Source organism: Monodon monoceros, unplaced genomic scaffold (genome assembly GCF_005190385.1).
Source record: "Monodon monoceros isolate NGI ecotype Baffin Bay Population unplaced genomic scaffold, NGI_Narwhal_1 Super_Scaffold_9, whole genome shotgun sequence".
NCBI lineage: Eukaryota > Metazoa > Chordata > Mammalia > Artiodactyla > Monodontidae > Monodon > Monodon monoceros.
The window spans coordinates 14,690,562-14,711,388 of record NW_021703786.1 but is presented as its reverse complement, the minus strand read 5'-3'; the positions used below and the strand labels follow the sequence as shown (position 1 = coordinate 14,711,388).

At 35.9% G+C, this 20,827-nt stretch overlaps 1 protein-coding gene across 1 annotated transcript in view; it reads right to left on the bottom strand.

Moving 5' to 3' along the window:
• The window catches only part of SKAP1 (src kinase associated phosphoprotein 1), a 278,254-nt gene that overhangs the window by 241,775 nt on the left and 15,652 nt on the right, over positions 1-20,827 (bottom strand). Inside the window, exon 2 of the mRNA XM_029211413.1 lies at positions 1,518-1,623. Coding sequence (XP_029067246.1) covers positions 1,518-1,623 — 106 coding nt within the window. The remainder of the gene's footprint in view (positions 1-1,517; positions 1,624-20,827) is intronic.

Sequence of the window (20,827 nt, the reverse complement as noted above, 5' to 3'; positions counted from 1 at the left end):
GTTTCAATTATTCAGGGCAACCCAGGCTGATAATTACACAGTCCCCAGTTGCTGAGTAAAAGTGACGTTTAATTAGCCAGCAGGAAAGATCGATTAAGATCCAGCAGGGCATCTTGTGAGGTTCTCTCACATTCCTGGAAGGAATATATTCTGGCTGTGCCCTTTGAAAGGATAAAACTCCTTGCTTGCTTCTAAGGAGTTTCAATGAGGCTTCTAAAGTAGATGCTAAGATTGGTCAGCCACACAAATTAAATTCCAGGTATAAGGACTTTCCTGGTGGTCCAGTGGTTAAGACTCCGTGTCCCGGGCTTCCCTGGTGGCTCAGGGGATAAAGAATCTGCCTGCCCATGCAGGGGACACAGGTTCGATCCCTGGTCCGGGAAGATCCCCCATGCCGTGGAGCAACTAAGCCTGTGTGCCACAACTACTGAGCCTGCACTCTAGAGCCCGAGAGCCACAACTACTGAAGCCCACATGCCACAACTACTGAAGCCCATGTGCCTGGAGCCCCTGCTCCACAACAGGAGAGGCCACCTCAATGGGAAGCCCGCGCACCACAACAAAGAGCAGCCACTGCTCACTGCAGCTAGAGAAAGCCTGCGTACAGCAACTAAGACCCAACACAGTCAAAACAACAACAACAACAACAACAACAACAACAAAAAAAACTCCGTGCTCCCAACGTGGGGAACTAAAATCCCACACGGTGCAGCCAAAAAAACAAACAAAAAAACAAATCCCAGGCATATCCCTGCAGTTGCTCTCCCTTTACTAAAAGTACTCAGCTCAAACATTCTGAATCACATTGCCTCCAAGTTGGAAAACACGTAAGGTAACACTCTCTTCAGTAACTCTCGTTCAGTTACCACATTTCAAGCAAGAGGTGGTTGGGAAATATATTGTAAAGGAAAATTTTTATTTCTTCCACCATCAAGCAAGTGTATGCATCTGTCAGGTGCTCACATTCTAAAAGGTACAAATTAGGTCAGGGCTTTTAATTTAAAAAAACCAAAAACTTAATGAGCATGATATTCCAATCAGTCTGAGACTAAGACATTCTACTATGCTCAGAGAATCAACTGGATAAGTCCAGTTTAAGTTTTCTATTAGGAAAGGACATGTGGATATAAAATCAAGACCAAAAATCCTAACGAAAATTACCTCATACTGCTTAACATCTTCCCTTTCAGTAATTTGGACAAGCATAAATATTTAGCTTTTCACACATTTTGCAAAAGTGTTCAATAAAGACTAACATAACAATCCAAAGCAGAAAGCAGAATAATTTTTTTAACATACATAATTATCAAAGTATTTCCATTTTGGTAAACTATCCTAAATATGCCTGCCTACCTCCAGTGCAATTCAGTACACATTTATTAAGCCTCTACCAAGTATAAAGAACTATGATAGGTGTGTCTTACTTTGCTAATTTATATACAATTAAAGTAGATTTTACTGATTATAAATTGTCTTAAAGCTTATGAAGAAGAATAATGGAACCGGTTTATACAAACCTAGCTTTGATTTGCTGCAAGCCCCGTAGAATATGGTCTCTGTTGTCCCTTGCACCAGCACTAAGGTTCTCATTCCGCAAAACTTCTCCCAGGAACTCCTCAGTATCTAAAAGAAAAGGAAAGTTGATCAATGGAAAAGAAAAAGTACTAAGGGAGAAGGAGGAAAATCTGAAGGACTAAGAAACAGGTATTATTTTCTCTTTAAAAACTTTAAAGTTGTAGAACGAGGGGAATGTAATTAATGCCACAGAACTGTACACTTAATAGTGGTTAAAATGGTAAATTTTATGCTACATATATTTCACCAGAATAAAAAATAAATAAAACTTTATATACGCCTGTAAATGACATTTTCTGATAATCCAAGACCTTGCTATGAATTTAGAAAGCTAATGCATATATTAACCATAAGAAATAACTATTTTCTAAACCATCTTAAAGAAACATTCAAATATTAATTATCACCGATGGCAGAGGGTGGACTGTCAGTTTCATAAACATGTAAACATTACAAACAAGTCACAAGCCAATAGAAGCTAGAGAGAAATACCAGTAAATAGAACTGAAATTTAAAATAGAGCTGAACTGCAAAATCAAGAACAAAAAGGGCAGGCATTCAAAGAAGAAAAATTAATTAGCAGATGGATCATTAATGAAAATGACAATGCAACCAATTGAAGGAACCCACATGGAAAAGAAAAAATGTGTCCAAGAGAAGGAAACTGCAATTATGTGAGCATAATTATATATTATTTCTATACATGATAGAAATATATAATATGGAACAAATGATGTTATGTTAAAAGAAATTGGGGGGGCATTTACAAATTTTCAAAGACAAAATAAACTGATAATGATTATAATTGCCAGAAATGCTAGCTATACACTTTATTATGCATAAAATAATTATAATCCCTAAAAAGCATATAAATAACATGGTTAAAAATTTCCACTTCCAAAAATATGAAACTGTATTATATATACTATCAAGATAATGTTATGAATTTATACAGTTGGGTTACATAAGCATACTTAAAATTTTGTTTTACATTCACACCACTCAACAACACCAAACAAAAAAATCCTAGATAGCCATTACCAGAACTTCTGATGGGGTATAAGATGTACTTTTGATGAAGTTCTGGAAGTAAAAATTTCACTGAGGACCACCATCAACTTCCAAGACCTGCATCACATTTATTGCATATGTCATTTAATAGGTTCCTCCAAGTTCCTCTAAAGGCTAAAGAATGAAAAAATGAGAAGTTTAATTAAAAGGTAAAAAATAAATGCTATCAATTAATGTAATATACCATGTTAATAGGATAAAGGACAAAGACCATGTGATCATCTCAATAGATGCAGAAAAAGCATTCGACAAAATTCAACAGCACTTCATGATAAAAAAGCACTCAACAAACTAGGAATAGAAGGAAATTTCCTCAGTCTCATAAAGACCATCTACAAAAAACCCACTAACATCACAATGGTGTGTAAAAATTAATAAATAGAACCCTCATTTTAAGTAAGTCAGGATACCAGAAGAGGGAGCGCTCACGCCCTACCCATAGATGTCAATTGCAGACCCAACAGGAAGAGATGTACCTTTGTAACTCCAACAGGAAGAATGTTGATACTTTACTACCCAGAAGGAGGAAGGAAAAATTTCTCCTTGCCCTGCAAGAGCCCAGCCAATAAGAGACTGTCACACAACTCAGCCAATGAAAAGCCATTACACTTTGAACTCCCAGTTTTCTCCAATGGACTCTTGGTTTATAATAGCCCCTCCCAACTCCTTCTTCTCCTCTATAAAAGAAAGCTCCTCTCTTCTGTTCTCTGGATTTGCCTGTGGATCACCATAGATTGCACGTCCTGAATTGCAAGTCTTTGCTGTTCCCAAATAAACCCATTTTGCTGGTAAAAAAACTGGTTGTTTGATTGTTTTAGGTCAACAAGTAAAAGACTGAATGCTTCCTCCCTGCTTCTAAGATCAGCAGCAAGACAAGCTGCCTCCTCTCACCACTTATACTTAACATTGTACTGGTGCTGGCCAGGGCAATTATGCAAGAAATGAAATTAAAAGAGTCTAAATTAGAAAGGAAGAGGTAAAACTATCTCTACTTGCAGATGACATAATCTTGTATAAAGAAAACCCTAAGGAATCCATTGAAAAACTATTAGGTCTAATAAGTGAGTTCAATAAGTTTGCAGGATACAAGATTAATACACAAAAATCAGTTGTAATGGGACTTCCCTGGTAGTCCAGTGGTTAAGAATCCACCTTCCAATGCAGGGGACGCGGGTTCGATCCCTGGTTGGGGAACTAAGATCCACATGCCGCAGGGCAACTAAGCCTGCGAGCCACACCTAGAGAGCCTGCGCACTCTGGAGCCCGCATGCCACAACTAGAGAAGCCCGCGTGCTGCAATGAAGACCCAGTGCAGCCAATAAATAAATATTTTAAAAAATCAGTTGTATTTCTATATAATAGCAATGAAAAAATGAAAATTAAATTAGGAAACTTCCATTTAAGATAACGTAAAACAGAATTAAATACTTAGGAATAAATTTAGCAAGAGAAGTATAAAACTTAAACTCTGAAAACTACAAAATATTATTGAAAGAAATTAAAGGCCTAAATAAATGGGAAGAATCTCATGTTCATATATGAGACTTACTGCTATTAATATGGGAATATTTCCATATTAATCTAAAGATTCAATGCAATCTCTATAAAAATCTCAGCTGGCTTTTTTTCAGAAATTGACAAGCTAATCCTATGATTCATTTAGAAATCCAAGAGACCCAGTATATCCAAAACAATTTTGAAAAAGAAGAACAAATTTGGAGGATTCACATTTTCTGATTTCAAAACTTACTACAAAGCAACAGTAATCAAGACAATACAATACTGGCATAAAAACAAACACACAGGTCAAAGGAAAAGACCTGGGAATTTAGAAGTAACCCCTCACATTTATAGTCAATAAATTTTTGATAAGGATGCGAAGACAATTCAATGGAAAAGAATAGTTTTTCAACAAATGGTGCTGGAACAACTGAATATCCACATGCAAAAAAATGAAGTTGGACACCTACCTCACAAAATATACAAAAATTAACTCAAAATGGATCACATTTTGAGTTAATAAAAAGTAAAAGCTAAAACTATTAGAAGAAAATAGGCATAAATCCTTGTGACCTTGGATTACATAATAGTTTCTTAGATTTTATGCCAAAAGAACAAGCAACAAAAGAAAAAATTGGACATCAAAAATGAAAAACTATTGGGGACTTCTCTGGTGGTCCTGTGGTTAAGACTTCACCTTCCAATGCAGGTGGTACAGATTCGATCCCTACTCGGGGAGCTAAAATCCCATATGCCTCACAGCCAAAACACCAAAACATAAAACAGAAGCATTATTGTAACAAATTCAATACAGAGTTTAAAAAAATGAAAAACTATTGTAGTTCAAAGGGTGCTATCAAGAAAGTGAGAAAAATTTTGCAAATCATATATCTGATAGGAGACATATGCAGAAGTATAAAAAGCTCTTACAACTCAATAATAAAAAGACAAATAACCCAATCTTAAAACAAGCAGAGGATCTAAATAGACATTTATCCAAAGAAGATATACAAATGACCAATAAACAAATGAAAAGATGCTCAACATCAGTTGATACCAGGAAAATGAACCACAATGAGGTACCACTTTACATCCACTAGGATGGCTACAGTTAAGAAGATGGACAATAACGAGGGCTGTCGAAGATGGAGAGAAATTACGACCCTCATACATTGCCAGTGGGAATATAAAATGGTGCCGCCATTTTGTAAATGTCTGGCAGTTCCTCAAAAGGCTGAACAGAGAGTTACCATATGACCCAGCAATTCCACTACTAGATATTACCCAAGAGAAATGAAAACAGGTGTTCAAACAAAAACTTGTACACAAATGTTCACAGAAGCATTATTTTTTTAAACATCTTTATTGGAGTATAATTGCTTTACAATGTTGTGTTAGTTTCTGATGTATAACGAAGTGAATCAGCTATTTGTATACATATATCCCCATATCCCCTCCCTCTTGCATTTCCCTCCCACCCTCCCTATCCCACCCCTCTAGGTGATCACAAAGCACCGAGCTGATCTCCCTGTGCCATGCAGCTGCTTCTCACTAGCTATCTATTTTACAGTTGGTAGTGTATATATGTCCATGCCACTCTCTCACTTCGTCCCAGCTTACCCTTCCCCCTCCCCATGTCCTCAAGTCCATTCTCTACATCGACGTCTTTATTCCTGTCCTGCCCCTAGGTTCATCAGAACCTTCTTTGTTTTTTAGATTCCATATATATGTGTTAGCATACGGTATTTGTTTTTCTCTTTCTGACTTACTTCACTCTGTATGACAGATTCTAGGTCCATCCACCTCACTACAAATAACTCAATTTTGTTTCATTTTATGGCTGAGTAATATTCCATTGTATATATGTGCCACATCTTCTTTATCCATTCATCTGTTGATGGACACTTAGGTTGCTTTCATGTCCTGGCTATTGTAAATAGTACTGCGATGAACACTGTGGTACATGTCTCTTTTTGAATTATGGTTTTCTCAGGGTATATGCCCAGGAGTGGGACTGCTGGGTCATATGGTAGTTCTATTTTTAGTTTTTTAAGAAACCTCCATACTGTTCTCCATAGTGGCTGTATAAATTTCCGTTCACACCAACAGTGCAAGAGGGTTTCCTTTTCTCCACACCCTCTCCAGCATTTCTTGTTTGTAGATTTTTTGATGATGGCCATTCTGACTGGCGTGAGGTGATACCTCACTGTAGTTTTGATTTGCATTTCTCTAATGATTAGTGATGTTGAGCATCCTTTCATGTGTTTGTTGGCAATCTGTATATCTTCTTTGGAGAAATGTCTATTTAGGTCTTCTGAGCAGCATTATTCTTAACAGCCAATATGTGGACAAAACCCAAATGTCCATCGACTGATGAACAGATAAATAAAATGTGGCATATCTATACAATGGAATATTATTCAGCAATAAAAAATGAAATGCTACAATACAAATAAATCTCTGAAATCATTATTTCACCAAACAAAAGAAACCAGTCACAAGGGCTACATATTGTATAATTCCATTTACATGAAATATACAGGATAGGCAAAAATCTATAGAAACAGAAAGTAGGTTAGCGGATGCCTAGGGCTGTGGGAGAGATGGAGGCAGATTAGAGAATGAAAGCTAAGGGGGTTCAAGTTTTCTTTGGGGATGATGAAAATGTTCTAAAATTTATCTTGGTGATGATTGCACAATTCTGTGAATACTATACTAAAAGCCATTGGATTGTACACTTTAAATGGGATGGGTAGGGTGTATGACATAAGAACTATATCTCAATGAAGCTGTTAAAAAATATAAATGGGGCTTCCCTGGTGGCGCAGTGGTTGAGAGTCCGCCTGCCGATGCAGGGGATGCGGGTTTGTGCCCCGGTCCGGGAAGATCCCACATGCCGCGGAGCAGCTGGGCCTGTGAGCCATGGCCGCTGAGCCTGCGCGTCCGGAGCCTGTGCTCTGCAACGGCAGAGGCCACAACAGTGAGAGGCCCGCATACCACACACACACAAAAAAAATGAATGCATAAATGAACAAATTACAACATCTACACATATCCTTCTGAAATTTCAAAACTGAAGGAAAATGAAAACATTCCTCAAGCACCGACATGGAAAAAAATAAGTAGTCTACAAAATAAGAGTCAAAATGGCCTCTCCACAAAATAAGCACTAGAAGATGAAAGTTTTACAGTGTTTTAAAGGAAAAATACTGTGCTCAAGAATTCTAAGCATAGTCAAGATGTTGGTTATATAAAATGAAGGAGACCAACAAAACATTTTCAAACAGTTGTGGCTCTGAATTTCTACCACCTACATTCTTTCCTGAAGAAAATCTTTTCAAGGACACACTGATCAACAGAAAGAGGTGGTGATGAAATTCAAAACAGCCAAATAAGTTAAATCTAGATACTTGTGGTTAAGTATAGTTTAAAACTTATTTTAAAAAGTAATTCTTAATTAAGACGTTTGTAAAAAAAATGTAATAAGCATCTGAATGCATTTAGAAAAGGAATAGAGAAGAAGAAAAACGTGGTAAATTACTTATTTACATAGGGCTAATGGGTACTATTCCATCCTGGACAATGATAATTAAAGCAAATGGGTTCAACTATGATTTTTCAAACACTAATGTAATAAAAGTAGAACAAAAGATTTTAAAAATATTCAATATAATAAAATATAGAAAAAAGAGAAAAATGTAGCAAAACAGATAAAACTCATAAGATTATATATCACTGATGACAATAATTGTGAAATTATAATTACCACGTACTGAGAAAACAATCTGTGTAAAATATTATAAAATGTGACCAGCATTGTACAGAGTGACAGATTTATAGACTTCAATATTTCCAATATTAAATAAAAAAGAATGAAAAGAAATACAATAAGCACCAAATTCAAAAAAATCAGAAAAGAGCAATAAACCAGCCTATGGAAAGGAGGAGAAAAGAAACAATAAAGATAAAAGCAGAATTAATAAGTCAGAACAGTGGTTGTCTAATAGTGCTCTCTGGAGTCATAAGTGTCTGATAAGAAAGAGAAGTTGAGGTTGGGGTGGGGTCAAGTGAGTGAAACTCTGGGAAACTCCCTCCCTTCCACTCACGACCCCCTTTGCTTTAATCACAAGTCCTTGGCTTTTATCTATTTATACACTGGGATTTCACATAAGATTTCAATTTTGAAAAGGTTCCATTGCACAACTTAGTGGTTACAAAACCACTGAACTTAAAAATAGTGAGAAAAATATGTATATAAATGCTAAATAAGTATAAGAGCTGGGACTTTTCAGAAGTGAGGGGAAATCCAATAAATTGATATATCATCAGCAAATGTAATCAAGGAAAAGGGAGAGAACACACAAATACACAGAAATGAGTCAGAATAAAAAGAAGCAATAACAAACACAAAAAATTTTTAAAGATAATGAAATATTTGATAAAGTTGGTGAGATTTCAAGTTATTTTAATTTTCTTTTTTGTGTTTTAATGCATATTTAAATTTTATGATAGTGGGCATCATTTTTATCCCTTTAAAAGATTATTTCAAAAACAAAGTGCTATGTAAACAAAATAAAGTTCCATGCAAATAAATATGAAAATCTCCGTGAAAGTTTCTGAGAAAAACATAAATTTCTAAAACTGAATTGAGAAATGGAAAACCTGAATCCTGAACAGGCTAATAACCAGGGGAAAAGAAGAAAAGGTTGCTAAATGTTTTTTTGAGTTCATATTAATATAGTTTTTTAGATGTTTTTCAAACCTTTAAGTAATGAATAATTCTTATTCTATATAAATTATTCCAGAGCATAATTCTCAAATTATGAGAAATTTCTCAAATCATTTCGTAAACCTAGCATAACCACAGTTCTAAAAGAGCACAAAAAGGAATCAGTTTAAAGTTAATATAGAGGGAAGGGTGGGGGGGCGGGGATAGTTAGGGAGTTTGGGATTGGCATGTACATACTGCTGTTTAAAATGGATGGCCAACGGGGGACCTACTGTGTAGCACAGGGAACTCTGCTTGGTATTATGAGATGACCTAGATGGGAAGAGAATTTGAAGGGGAATGGATGCATGTGTGTGTATGGCTGAGTCACTTTGCTGTGTGCCTGAAACTAACACAGCACTGGGGTGGTTTTTTTTTTTTTTTTTAACATCTTTATTGGAGTATAGTTGCTGTACAATGTTGTGTTAGTTGTTGCTGTATAACAAAGTGAATCAGCTTTATGTATACATATATCCCCATATCCCCCTCCCTCTTGCGTCTCCCTCCCACCCTCCCTATCCCACCCCTCTAGGTGGTCACAAAGCACCAAGCTGATCTCCCTGTGCTATGCAGGACAGGAATAACACAGCATTGTTAATCAGCTATACTCCAATATAAAATAAAAAGTTTTTAAAATTTTTAAAAATAAAATTAAGAAATAAAGTTAATATAGATACAAAAATCCTAAATAAAATACTAGTAGATCACACCTAGCAGTATATTAAAAGAATAATATAGCTTATCCTGGGAATATAAAGATGTTTCAATATTATTGATGTATTATTTATTTAATAGGTTAAAAGAGAAGTCTATACAAACCTCTTGGCAAATGACAAAACCACCTCTGATTATTATCTATTTGTGACAAAACTATATTAAATAGAAGTAAAAGAATACCTTCTTAACCTAAGGAATATATATGTCGCAAACTAGCACCATATTTATGGCTGAAAAACTAAAGTCATTATTATTTTATTTATTTATTTTTTTTGCGGTACGTGGGCCTCTCACTGCTGTGGCCTCTCCCGTCGCGGAGCACAGGCTCCGGACGTGCAGGCCCAGCGGCCATGGCTCACAGGCCCAGCCGCTCCGCGGCATGTGGGATCTTCCCAGACCGGGACACGAACCCGTGTCCCCTGCGTCAGCAGGCGGACTGTCAACCACTGTGCCACCAGGGAAGCCCTAAAGTCAATATTATTAAAGATTGTTTTTCCAGCTACTCCCACTGTCAAATAACATTGTTCTGGAGGTTCTAGACAAAAAGAAGTCTTAGAAGGAAAAAAAACATCCTTATGCACAGATATTATAACCAAAGACATATAAGCTTAAAACTATGAAGTTGGAAAACTTTTAGAAATTGTAAGAATTCACTAGGGTAGCCAGAAAATAAATTCTTTAAAAATCGGTAGCTTTCTGGGTAATAGTAGAATAGCTTATGTTGGAATGACTTTCCCATAGATAAGAATTATCAACACTAGACAAAAAATTCAAAAGCAACTACTTTAGGGCACCAAACAGTAGCCAAAAGCAGGCAGAAATTGGTGGGGATTTGATCCTTGAAAGAAAGGAACTGCAGGGTGAGACTTGTGTTTATATAGCTTTTCACCTAAAGGTACTCCCAGTCCATGTGGGGTGGAGTGGCTAGGGAGCACCCTTAGGCAAAAAGCTTAGTGGGCTGTGGGAAAACACCAAATGCCACAACTTACATATACTTGGAATCTCAGAAGAAGGTTAAAACCAGAATAGGACAGAAAATGTACCAGAAGAAATAATCGTCAAAAATTTCCCAAATTTGATGAAAAATATTAACTTACAGATTCAAGAAGCTCAGTGGACCTCAAGTAGGATAAACATAAAGAAAACTAAACACTGGCAAATTATAGTCAAACTGCTGAAAATCTAAGATAAAGAGAAGAATTTCAAGGAAGCTGGAGAAAATGACCCATTACCCATAAGAAAATAATGATAGGAATGAGAGTTCACTTTTCATCAAAAATAATGGAGGCCAGAAGACACTAGAACGACACGTTTAAAGTGATGAAAAGAAAAAGGGAAAAAAAACTGTCAACCCAGAATTCTATATCCAATGACAATAGCTGTCAAAATGTACAGGCAAAATAAAGACGTTTTTCAGATAAACAAAAACTGAGAAAAATTTTTGCTAACAAACCTGCTCTAAAAAAACAAATCTAAATGAAATTCATCAAGCTGAAGGGAACTGACACCAAAGGGAAATTCAGATCTGCAGGGGTACCAAAATGCTAAATATGTGGGTAAATATAAAATATTATCACTTTTTTCCTCTTTCTCTTCATTTCTTCAAAAGATAACTGGCGAGCTAAAGCACAGATTATAACACTGCATTGCACAGCTTATAACATATGTACATGCAAAATATGTGACAGCAATAAAACAGAGGATGGGGGAAGGGGAGAAAATGAACCCCCTTTAGTGGTATAAAATTAACTCTGAGTAGCCTGTGATAAGTTAAGGAACATATTGTAATCACTGGAACAACCCTAACAAACAAAATAAGGAGGAACAATTTTCTAAAATAGAGAAATTAAAATGGAATACTAAAAGCATTTGATTAATTTTTTTAAAAGCAAGTGTAATAAAAAAATGTGACAATTGCAAAACAGATAGTTAAATGGTAGACCCTAGATCCATCCATAACAATAGTTAGATTAGATGTAAATGAATTAAACACTTCAATTAAAAAGCAGAGATTTTCCTAACTGAATAAAAATGCAAGACCCAATTATATGTTGTCTACAGGAGACACTTTTTTCCTTCCGGTTTTATTGAGATATAATTGACATACAGCACTATGTAAGTTTAAGATGTACAGCATAATGATTTGGCTTACATATGCCATGAAATGATTACCACAGAAAGATTAGTGAATACCTATCATCTCATATAGACACAAAATTAAATTAAAAATTTTTTCCTTGTGATAAGACCTCTAAGGATTTACTCTCTTAACAACTTTCATATAAACTGTACAGCAGTGTTAATTATATTTATCATGTTGTACATTACATCCCTAGTATTTATTTATCTTATGACTGGAGACCTGTATCTTTTTTTTTTTTTTTTTTTTGGCAGTACGCGGGCCTCTCACTGTTGTGGCCTCTCCCGTTGCGGAGCACAGGCCCCAGACGCGCAGGCTCAGCAGCCATGGCTCACGGGCCTAGCTGCTCCGTGGCATGTGGGATCTTCCCGGACCAGGGCACGAACCTGTGCCCCCTGCATCGGCAGGCGGACTCTCAACCACTGCGCCACCAGGGAAGCCTTGGAGATCTGTATCTTTTGACTGCCTTCATCCAGTTCCCCCTCCCTCCACCCTCCACCTTTGGCAATTGCAAATCTGATCTCTTTTTCTATAAGTTTGTTTATTTGTTTTTGAAGTATAATTGACTTACAACACTATGTTAGTTCCTGGCACACAACATAATGATTCAAAATTGCTATACATCTCGAAATGATCACCATGATAAGTCTAGTTATCTGTCAGCATACAAAGATATTACATAATTATTGGCTATATTCTCCAAACTGTACATTTCATACCTGTGACTCATTTATTTTGTAACTGGAAGTTTGTACCTCTTAATCTCCCTCACCTATTTCTCTCCTCCCACCTCCCCAGTACCCTCCCCTCTGGCTACCACCTGTTTGTTCTCTGTATCTATGACTCTGTTTCCATTTAGTTATATTTGTTCATATTTGTTTTGTTTTTAAGATTCCACATATAAATGAAATCATACAGTATTTGTCTTTCTCTGTCTGACTTACTTCACTTAGCATAATACCCTCAAGGGCATACTTATCTTGTTCCTGAACTTAGAGGAAATACTTTCAGCTTTTTGTCATTCAGTATGATGTTAGCTGTAGGCTTGTCACACATGGCCTTTATTATGTTGAGGTATATTCCCTCTATACCCATTTTACTGAGAGTTTTTATAATAAACGGATGTTGAATTTTGTCAAAATCTTTTTCTGCAACATATGATGATCATATGATTTTTATTCTTCAATTTGTTAATGTAGTGTATCACAGTGATTGATTTGTGGATATTGAACCATCCTTGCATCCCTGGGATTAATCTCACTTGATCATGGTGCATGATCCTTTTAATGTACTGTTGATTTGGTTTGCTAATATTTTGTTGAGGATTTTTGCATCTATGTTCATCAGTGATATTGGCCTGTAATTTTCTTTTTTTGTTATATCTTTGTCTGGTTTTGGTATCAGGGTGATGCTGGTTTCACAGAATGTGTTCAGAAGCATTCCTTCCTCTGCAATTTTTTTGGAATAGTTGGGAAGGATAGGTGTTAACCCTTCTCTAAATGTTTGGCAGAATTCACCTGTAAAGCCATCTAGTCCTGGAATTTTGTTTCTTGGGAGTTTTTAAAATACTGATTCAATTCATGTTTTGTATTTCTTCCTGATTCAGTCTTGAGAGATTGTACATTACTAGGAATTTGTCCATTTCTTCTAGGTTGTCCATTTTATTGGCATATAATTGTTCAAAGTAATCTATAAGAGACACACTTTAAATATAAAGACACAGATAGGCTGAAAACAAAGAATGGAAATTATACAGTATGCAAAGAGTAAACATAAGGAAGATGGAATGGGTATACTAATGTAAGACAAAGTAGACTTCAGTACATGGAGTATTACAAGAGATAAAGAGGGATATTTCATAATGATAAAAGGGCCAAGTCATCAGGAAGATAGAACAATTATAAAGTGTATGCACATAATAAAATAGCTGCAAAATACCTGAAGCAAATTCCAATGCAACTAAAGTAAGACAAAGACATATCTACAGTCATAGTTGGGGATTTTACTACCCTGTTTCAGAAACTAATAGAACAACTAGACAAATAATCAGCAAAGAGATAGAGGACCTGAACAACACTATCAACAACTTTGATCTAATTGACATTCATAGAATGCTACATCTAACAACTACAGAATACACTTTTTTAAAGTGCATATGAAATGTTCACCAAGATATACCTTATTCTAGTCCATAAAATAAGTCTTATAAACACCAAAAGTCGGGCTTCCCTGGTGGCACAGTGGTTGAGAGTCCACCTGTTAATGCAGGGGACACGGGTTCATGCCCCGGTCCGGGAAGATCCCACATGCCGCCGAGCGGCTAGGCCCGTGAGCCATGGCCGCTGAGCCTGCGCGTCCGGAGTCTGTGCTCCACAACAGGAGAGGCCACAACAGTGAGAGGCCCATGTACCGCAAAAAAACAAACAAACAAAAAAAAAAACCACCAGAAGTCTAAAATCTTAGAGTATGTTCTCTGACCATAAAATAAGTTAGAAATCAATAACAATGAGATATCTAAAAAGCCTCAATTCGAAGTAACGTAAATCAAAGAGGAAATACTCTTCTTTGAATAAACTGAATGATTATAAAATACAACACATCCAAATTTGTAGGACGCAGTTAAATCCACACTTAAGGGAAACATACAGCTTTAAATGCTTATAGTAGAAAAGAAGAAAGGATTAAAATCAATGATCTAAGTTTTCATCTTAAGAAACTAGAAAAAGAAGAACAAACTAAACTCCAAGCAGGAAAAAGAAATTAATAAAGATAAGAATGGAAGTCAATTAAATAGAGAGCCGAAAAAACATTGGTTGGTTCTTTTAAAAGACCAATAAATTTGATAAGTCCCTAAAGGTTTTATCAAGATTCATAAAAGGAAAAAAGAGAAAACCCAAATTACCAATATCAGATTGAGAGGGGAAAAGGAAGAAAAGATATTTCTCACACTTTAGAAAACAAACACAAACATATTTACCTTTCCCTCTAACAAAAAAGGCATTGTTACTCACCGTAGAAACATCGGAAAATAAAGAAATTGATATAAGCAACAAAATTTGCAATCCCATCCTCTTTCAGGTTTTTGTTTTTTGTTTTTTTTGGCCACGCCGGGCAGCATGCGGGATCTTAATTCCCTGACCAGGGATCGCACCCATGCCCCCTGCAGTGGAAGCATGGAGTCCTAATCACGGGACCACCAGGGAACTCCTAACTCTTTCAGTTTTTATTCTGTGCTAACAAAACCTTTTTATTTTCATTTACAAAAATGAGATATCAAATGTTCTGAATTTTTTCCACTAAACCCTGGTTATTGGTTATATCATAGATCATATAATGAAATATTATATAACCAATTAAAAATAATATTCATGAAGAAAATTTAAGGAATTCAAAAATTCTCACAGCATATTATTAACACAATACTGAACGAAAAGGAGAAGGAGAAGAGGAAGAAGAAGAAGAAAAGGAAGAGGAAGGGGGGAGGAGGAGGAGGAAGAGTAGAGGGAGGATGACAGGAGGAGAAAGAAGGAGGAATGCTGAAGGACTGACATTACTCAACTTAAAGACTTACTACTATGCTACAGTGATCAAGATAGAGTAGTACTGTTGGAAGAACAGACACAGATCAATGGAACAGAACAGAAAACACAGAAATAGCCTCACACAAACACAGTCAACTGATCTTTGACAAAGATGTAAAGGCAATTCAGTGGAGAGAGGATAGTCTTTTTAACAAATTGTGCTGTGACAACTAAACATCCAAATGAAAAAAAAAAAGGCACAGCTCTAACTTTTCACAAAAATTAACTCAGAGTGGATCATAGACCTAAATGTAAAATGCAAAACTATAAAATCTTAGAAGATAACACAGGAGAAAATGTAGGTGACCTTGGGTTTGGCAATGAGTTTTTAGTTACAAGACCGAAAGCATGATGAATGAAAGAAATAATTTAGGCTTCATTAAAATGGAAAACTTCTGTTCCGCAAAAGACAGTGTTAAGAGAATGAAAAGACAAGCCACAGACTGGTAGAAAATCTTTACAAAACACATATCTAATAAAGGACTTATATCCAAAATATTCAAAGAACTCTTAAAACTCAACAATAAGAAAACAAACAACCCAATTTTAAAATGGATATAAGATGTGCATTTGTCATCTGTGTACCTTCTCACCAAAGAAGATACACAGATGACAAATAAGCATATGAAAAGACACTCAGCATCATATGTCATTAGGGAATTGCAAATTAAAACAACAATGCGATATCACTATGTAACTATTAGAATGGATAAATTTTTTAAAATTGACAATACCGATAGCTGGCAAGGATGTAGAGCAACCAGAACTCTCATTAATTGCTGATGGGAATGTAAAATGGTATAGCCACTTTGGAAGATGGTCTGGTTTCTTCCAAAGCTAAACATAGTCTTATCAAAAGATCCAGCAATCACACTCCTGAGTATTCACCCAATTGAGTTGAAAACTTATGTCCACACAAAAATCTGCACATAAATGTTTATAGCAGCTTTATTTATACTTGCTAAAATTTTGGAAGCAACCAAAGTGTCCTTCAGTAGGTGAGTGGATAAATAAATTGTGGTACATACAAACAGTGGAATACTAGTCAGTGCTAAGAAGAAATGAGCTCTCAAGCCATGAAAAAACATGGGGGAAGTTTAAATGCATATCACTATGTGAAAGAAGCCAATCTGAACAGGCTACATACTGTATGATTCCAATTACATAGCATTCTGGAAAAGGCAACACTATAAAAAGATCAGGGGTTCAAGAGGAGTCAGGGAGGGATGAACAGGTAAAGCACAGGAGGCTTTTAGGGCAGTGAAACTATACTGTATGATACTTTAATAATGGTTGACACATGGCTTTATGTAATTATCAAAACCTATAGGACTTTACAACACAAAGAATGAGCCTTAATGTCTGCAAATTTCAAAAACTCATTTAGCAGGTTGGGGAATCTCAGGAAAAAATGCAGACTGTAACAACATAATCTAACTGATTACAAATATATGAATTAAACTCACTGAAGAAATGGGGGAAAGGTACTGACCTAAGCAACACTGGAAATGGGTAGTCTATAAGACCAAAGGCAAAAGGAACTGCACATGAATACTGGACCCTAGTCAATAAAGTTGTTTCCAATGGGTGTAGGGGTTATCAATTCTTATACTGCTATACATGTATACTCTAATCAAACAATAAATGGATGATGAATGGTGGGAGCCAAGTTTCTTAGTGTTGGAGTGGAAAAGATAGGAGCAAGCAGCAAGAATATTAAGGAGAAGAGCTGAATAGACATTTTTCCAAAGAAGACATACAGATGGCCAACGGACACAAGAAAAGATGTTCAACATTATTATTAGGGAAATGCAAATCAACACCACAATGAGATATCACCTCACACTCCTTAGAATAACTATTATCAAAAAGGTAAGAAGTAATAAGTGCTGGAGGAGATGTGGAGAAAAAGGAATCCTCATGCACTGTTGGTAGGAGTGTAAATTGGTGCAGCCACTATGGAAAACAGTATGGAGATTCCTCAAAAAATTACAAATTAAACTAATATATGATCCAGCTGTTCCACTTCTGGGTATTTATCCAAAGAATACAAACACACTAATTCAAAAAGATATATGTACCTCTATATTCAGCACAGCATTTTTTACAATAGCTAAGATATGGAAACAGCCATCAGTACATGAATGGATAAGGAAGATGTGGTATATATAACTACAATACATTACCATTCAGCTATAAAATGATGAAATCTTGCCATTTGTGACAACATGGACGGACCTTGAGGGTATTATGCTAAGCAAAATAAGTCAGAGGGAGAAACAAATACTGTATGATTTCACTCATATGTGAAATATAAAAAACAAACAAATAAAATAAATGAACAAAACAGACCAAAAAGAACAAACACGTAGATACAGAGAACAGAGTATTGGTTATCGGAGGGGGGTGGGCGGTGAAATGGGTAAAAGGGGGTCAACTGTACATGACAGATAGAAACTAAATTTTTGGTGGTGAGCACACTGTAATGTATACAGAAGTAGAAATATAATGTTGTACAAATGAAACTTATATAATGTTACAAAACAATGTGAGCTCAATTTAAAAAAAGAATAGTAAGGAGTCTAAAATGAATTAAGAATTGAAGACATCAATAAGAACTCATGTTTAACTTTGTATAGATACAGATGGTTATGTATAGAAATTGCTCATGGATATATTTATATGTGGGGTTACCTTGCACACATGTATTTCTTTGCTTTGTCAGCTGAGAAGGCCTAAAAGAAACAACATTCCAGTGACAATGAGCACACCTACTACCCAGATATTGATTTCTAATACCAATCTTCAGTAAAAGGAACCAACGCTTTTTTGAGAGATGGCTGATTTTAGGACTGGGGCAGGACACATACAAGATGACCCTGGAGCATCTTGTAGTGCCAGAAAGTAAGGAAGTGCCCAAAACACACACACACACACACACACACACACACACACACACACAAAATTCATGGGGCATGTCAAAAGGAGCCCAGGAGCCAAGTAAAAGAGCGCCCGATGGCCAAAGCTAGAACAATTTGAGCAACAAAGTTAGGTAACATTGGATTATAACTCAAAGTATAAGTATTCATGAGTCCACAATGATATAAATAGCTGAATACATTAATACATGGGGGGAGAAAACACAAATCTCCAGTGCAGAAGAATTCCAAATAAGTTATATAGATACTCCACCTTAAAGAAGAAGGAGCATAACTCCCAACACTTAAGTGTAGATTGCACATGGAGACTTCCTTCCGAAGAGTGCAGTATTGAAAGGGGAAATAAAGAGTAACTTGACAGTGGAGAAACCTGACAATAACTATATCAGCCAGGTGATCAAAGTCAACATCAACAGTCATAAATCATGTTGATAGTATGTACCCTCGACATTTGATGAGAATGGCTCTTTACTTCTGTGATCTCCTTTCCAAAAACCTGTAGCCCTAGTCTAATCACGAGAAAAACATCAGACAAATTCTGATATAGGGCGTTCTACAGTATACTTGACCAGTACTCCTCAAAACTCTCAAGGTCATCAAAAACAAGGAAAGTTTGAGAAACAGCTGCAGAGAAGAGGAGTCTAAAGAAATAAATTAAATGAGGTATCCTGGATAGGATCCTGGAAAACAGAAAGGACGTTAGGTAAAATCTAAGGAAAATGGAATAAACTACAGACTTAGTCAATAACATATCAATATTGGTTCATTAATTGTAATAAATGTATCATAGTAATGTGAAATGTTAATAATGGAGGAAACTGGGGGTAAGGGGAATAGGAGAACTCTGTACTACCCGCTCAATCTTTCTGTAAATCTAAAGCTATTCTAAAAACTAGTCTATTAATTTTTTAAAGTGGTATATGATATAATCTTCACATTTTACCAGAAGAAGGGGGGAGGGACTGGGTTAAATTCATTCATTAACCCAATCTTTATTGAGTCCCTCCTATAGGTCAGTCAGGTACTGTGATAAACACCAAAATATTAACAATGGTCATCTCTAGGTAGTGGAATTACAAGCCATTTTTATCATCTTCTTCATACTTTTCTATATTTTCTAAATGTTCTAAAATATGTGTTTTAGAATATGAAAAAATAAGTAAAATTAAAATCACTATGCAAGCATAATGTAATACTACTCTTAGCTTGGATAGACAGATTTTAATTTTTCTCCCTCCTCTTCATTTCACTCAGTGGTAGTGGGTTGTGCTGGTTCATAGCTGGGAATAGGAAAGGAGGCCACCCAAGCAGAGAGAAAGTGGGGAATAGAGATCCTGTGAGAGATGGATGGTTAAAATGAATACTTCATGCCTACAGATGATAAATGTAGATATATATATATATATTATTTTGAACGTCTACTCTCCTTACTAAATGCTTATAAGTAAAATATCCCATGTAATTATATTTGTATATACTAAAACTGCTAAAACGGAATCAACAGGATATAATTATCCCCCAACTCATTGGGGGGATATTTGATAATCTGATATTTTATTATGACTTTACTTTTTAAGTTTCACTTTAAATTACTTTTTTGAAGGCTTCATTTCAAAACACTTTAGAGGGCCACTTGTTAGTTTAAGTACTTGTTCCTTCACCTGCAAGTGTCATCTACTCAGGGGAATAAAATGACACGAAGACAATCTCTTCCAACTGTCTCATCATTTTTTTTAAAAAAGCTGATCTAAAAATACTCCCACAACTCACTAGATGAACAAATTTATAATCATGAAAACATAAATAAGTCAAAAGCAAGAGCTATAGGAGGGATTATACATCTAGTATTTTATACACTTCCCAACTCATTTTATGAAGCCAGCATAACCCTGATATCAAAACTTGATACAGATATTAAGGAAATTACAGACCAACATATAATACATTTGCCTTTCAATTTGCAAGATGATGCTACTTATAGTGATTATGACCTGAAGGTGCCTGAGCAACCCTGCTCAGAAACACATTACTCACCACTGAACAAGGAAGAGATTTTCACCTCCTGTATTTAACCAAGTTTACCACTCTCTCTGGGTGGGTTTTCCATTAAGCAATCAGCCTTGTACAAACAAGGACTCCTTTAATATAAACATCATGTCCTATCACATCAGGATGCCTTAGGCTCCTGCAACTGCAAAATCCAGAGTGAAAAACACCACTAACTGAGTAAGAACACTCCTGAGGTGCCTCTGACATCACAGCACTCACTACACATAATACTTGATGTTACAGGGTCTACACCTAGTTACCTTTGACTGGTGAGTGAGCAATACCACACTGGTGTAAATGTCCTCACACCAAAGAGAAAAGACAAAATCAGAAACATACCATAAACAATGCCACATTTTTTCTGAATGCCTTTATTCTTTAACAAATATTTACTGAGCACTTATTACATGCTAAATACTGAAAAAGTGAACAAGAGAGATCTAAACTAAAAGTTTACAGTCTACCAAAGAATAAAGACTTAAATAGA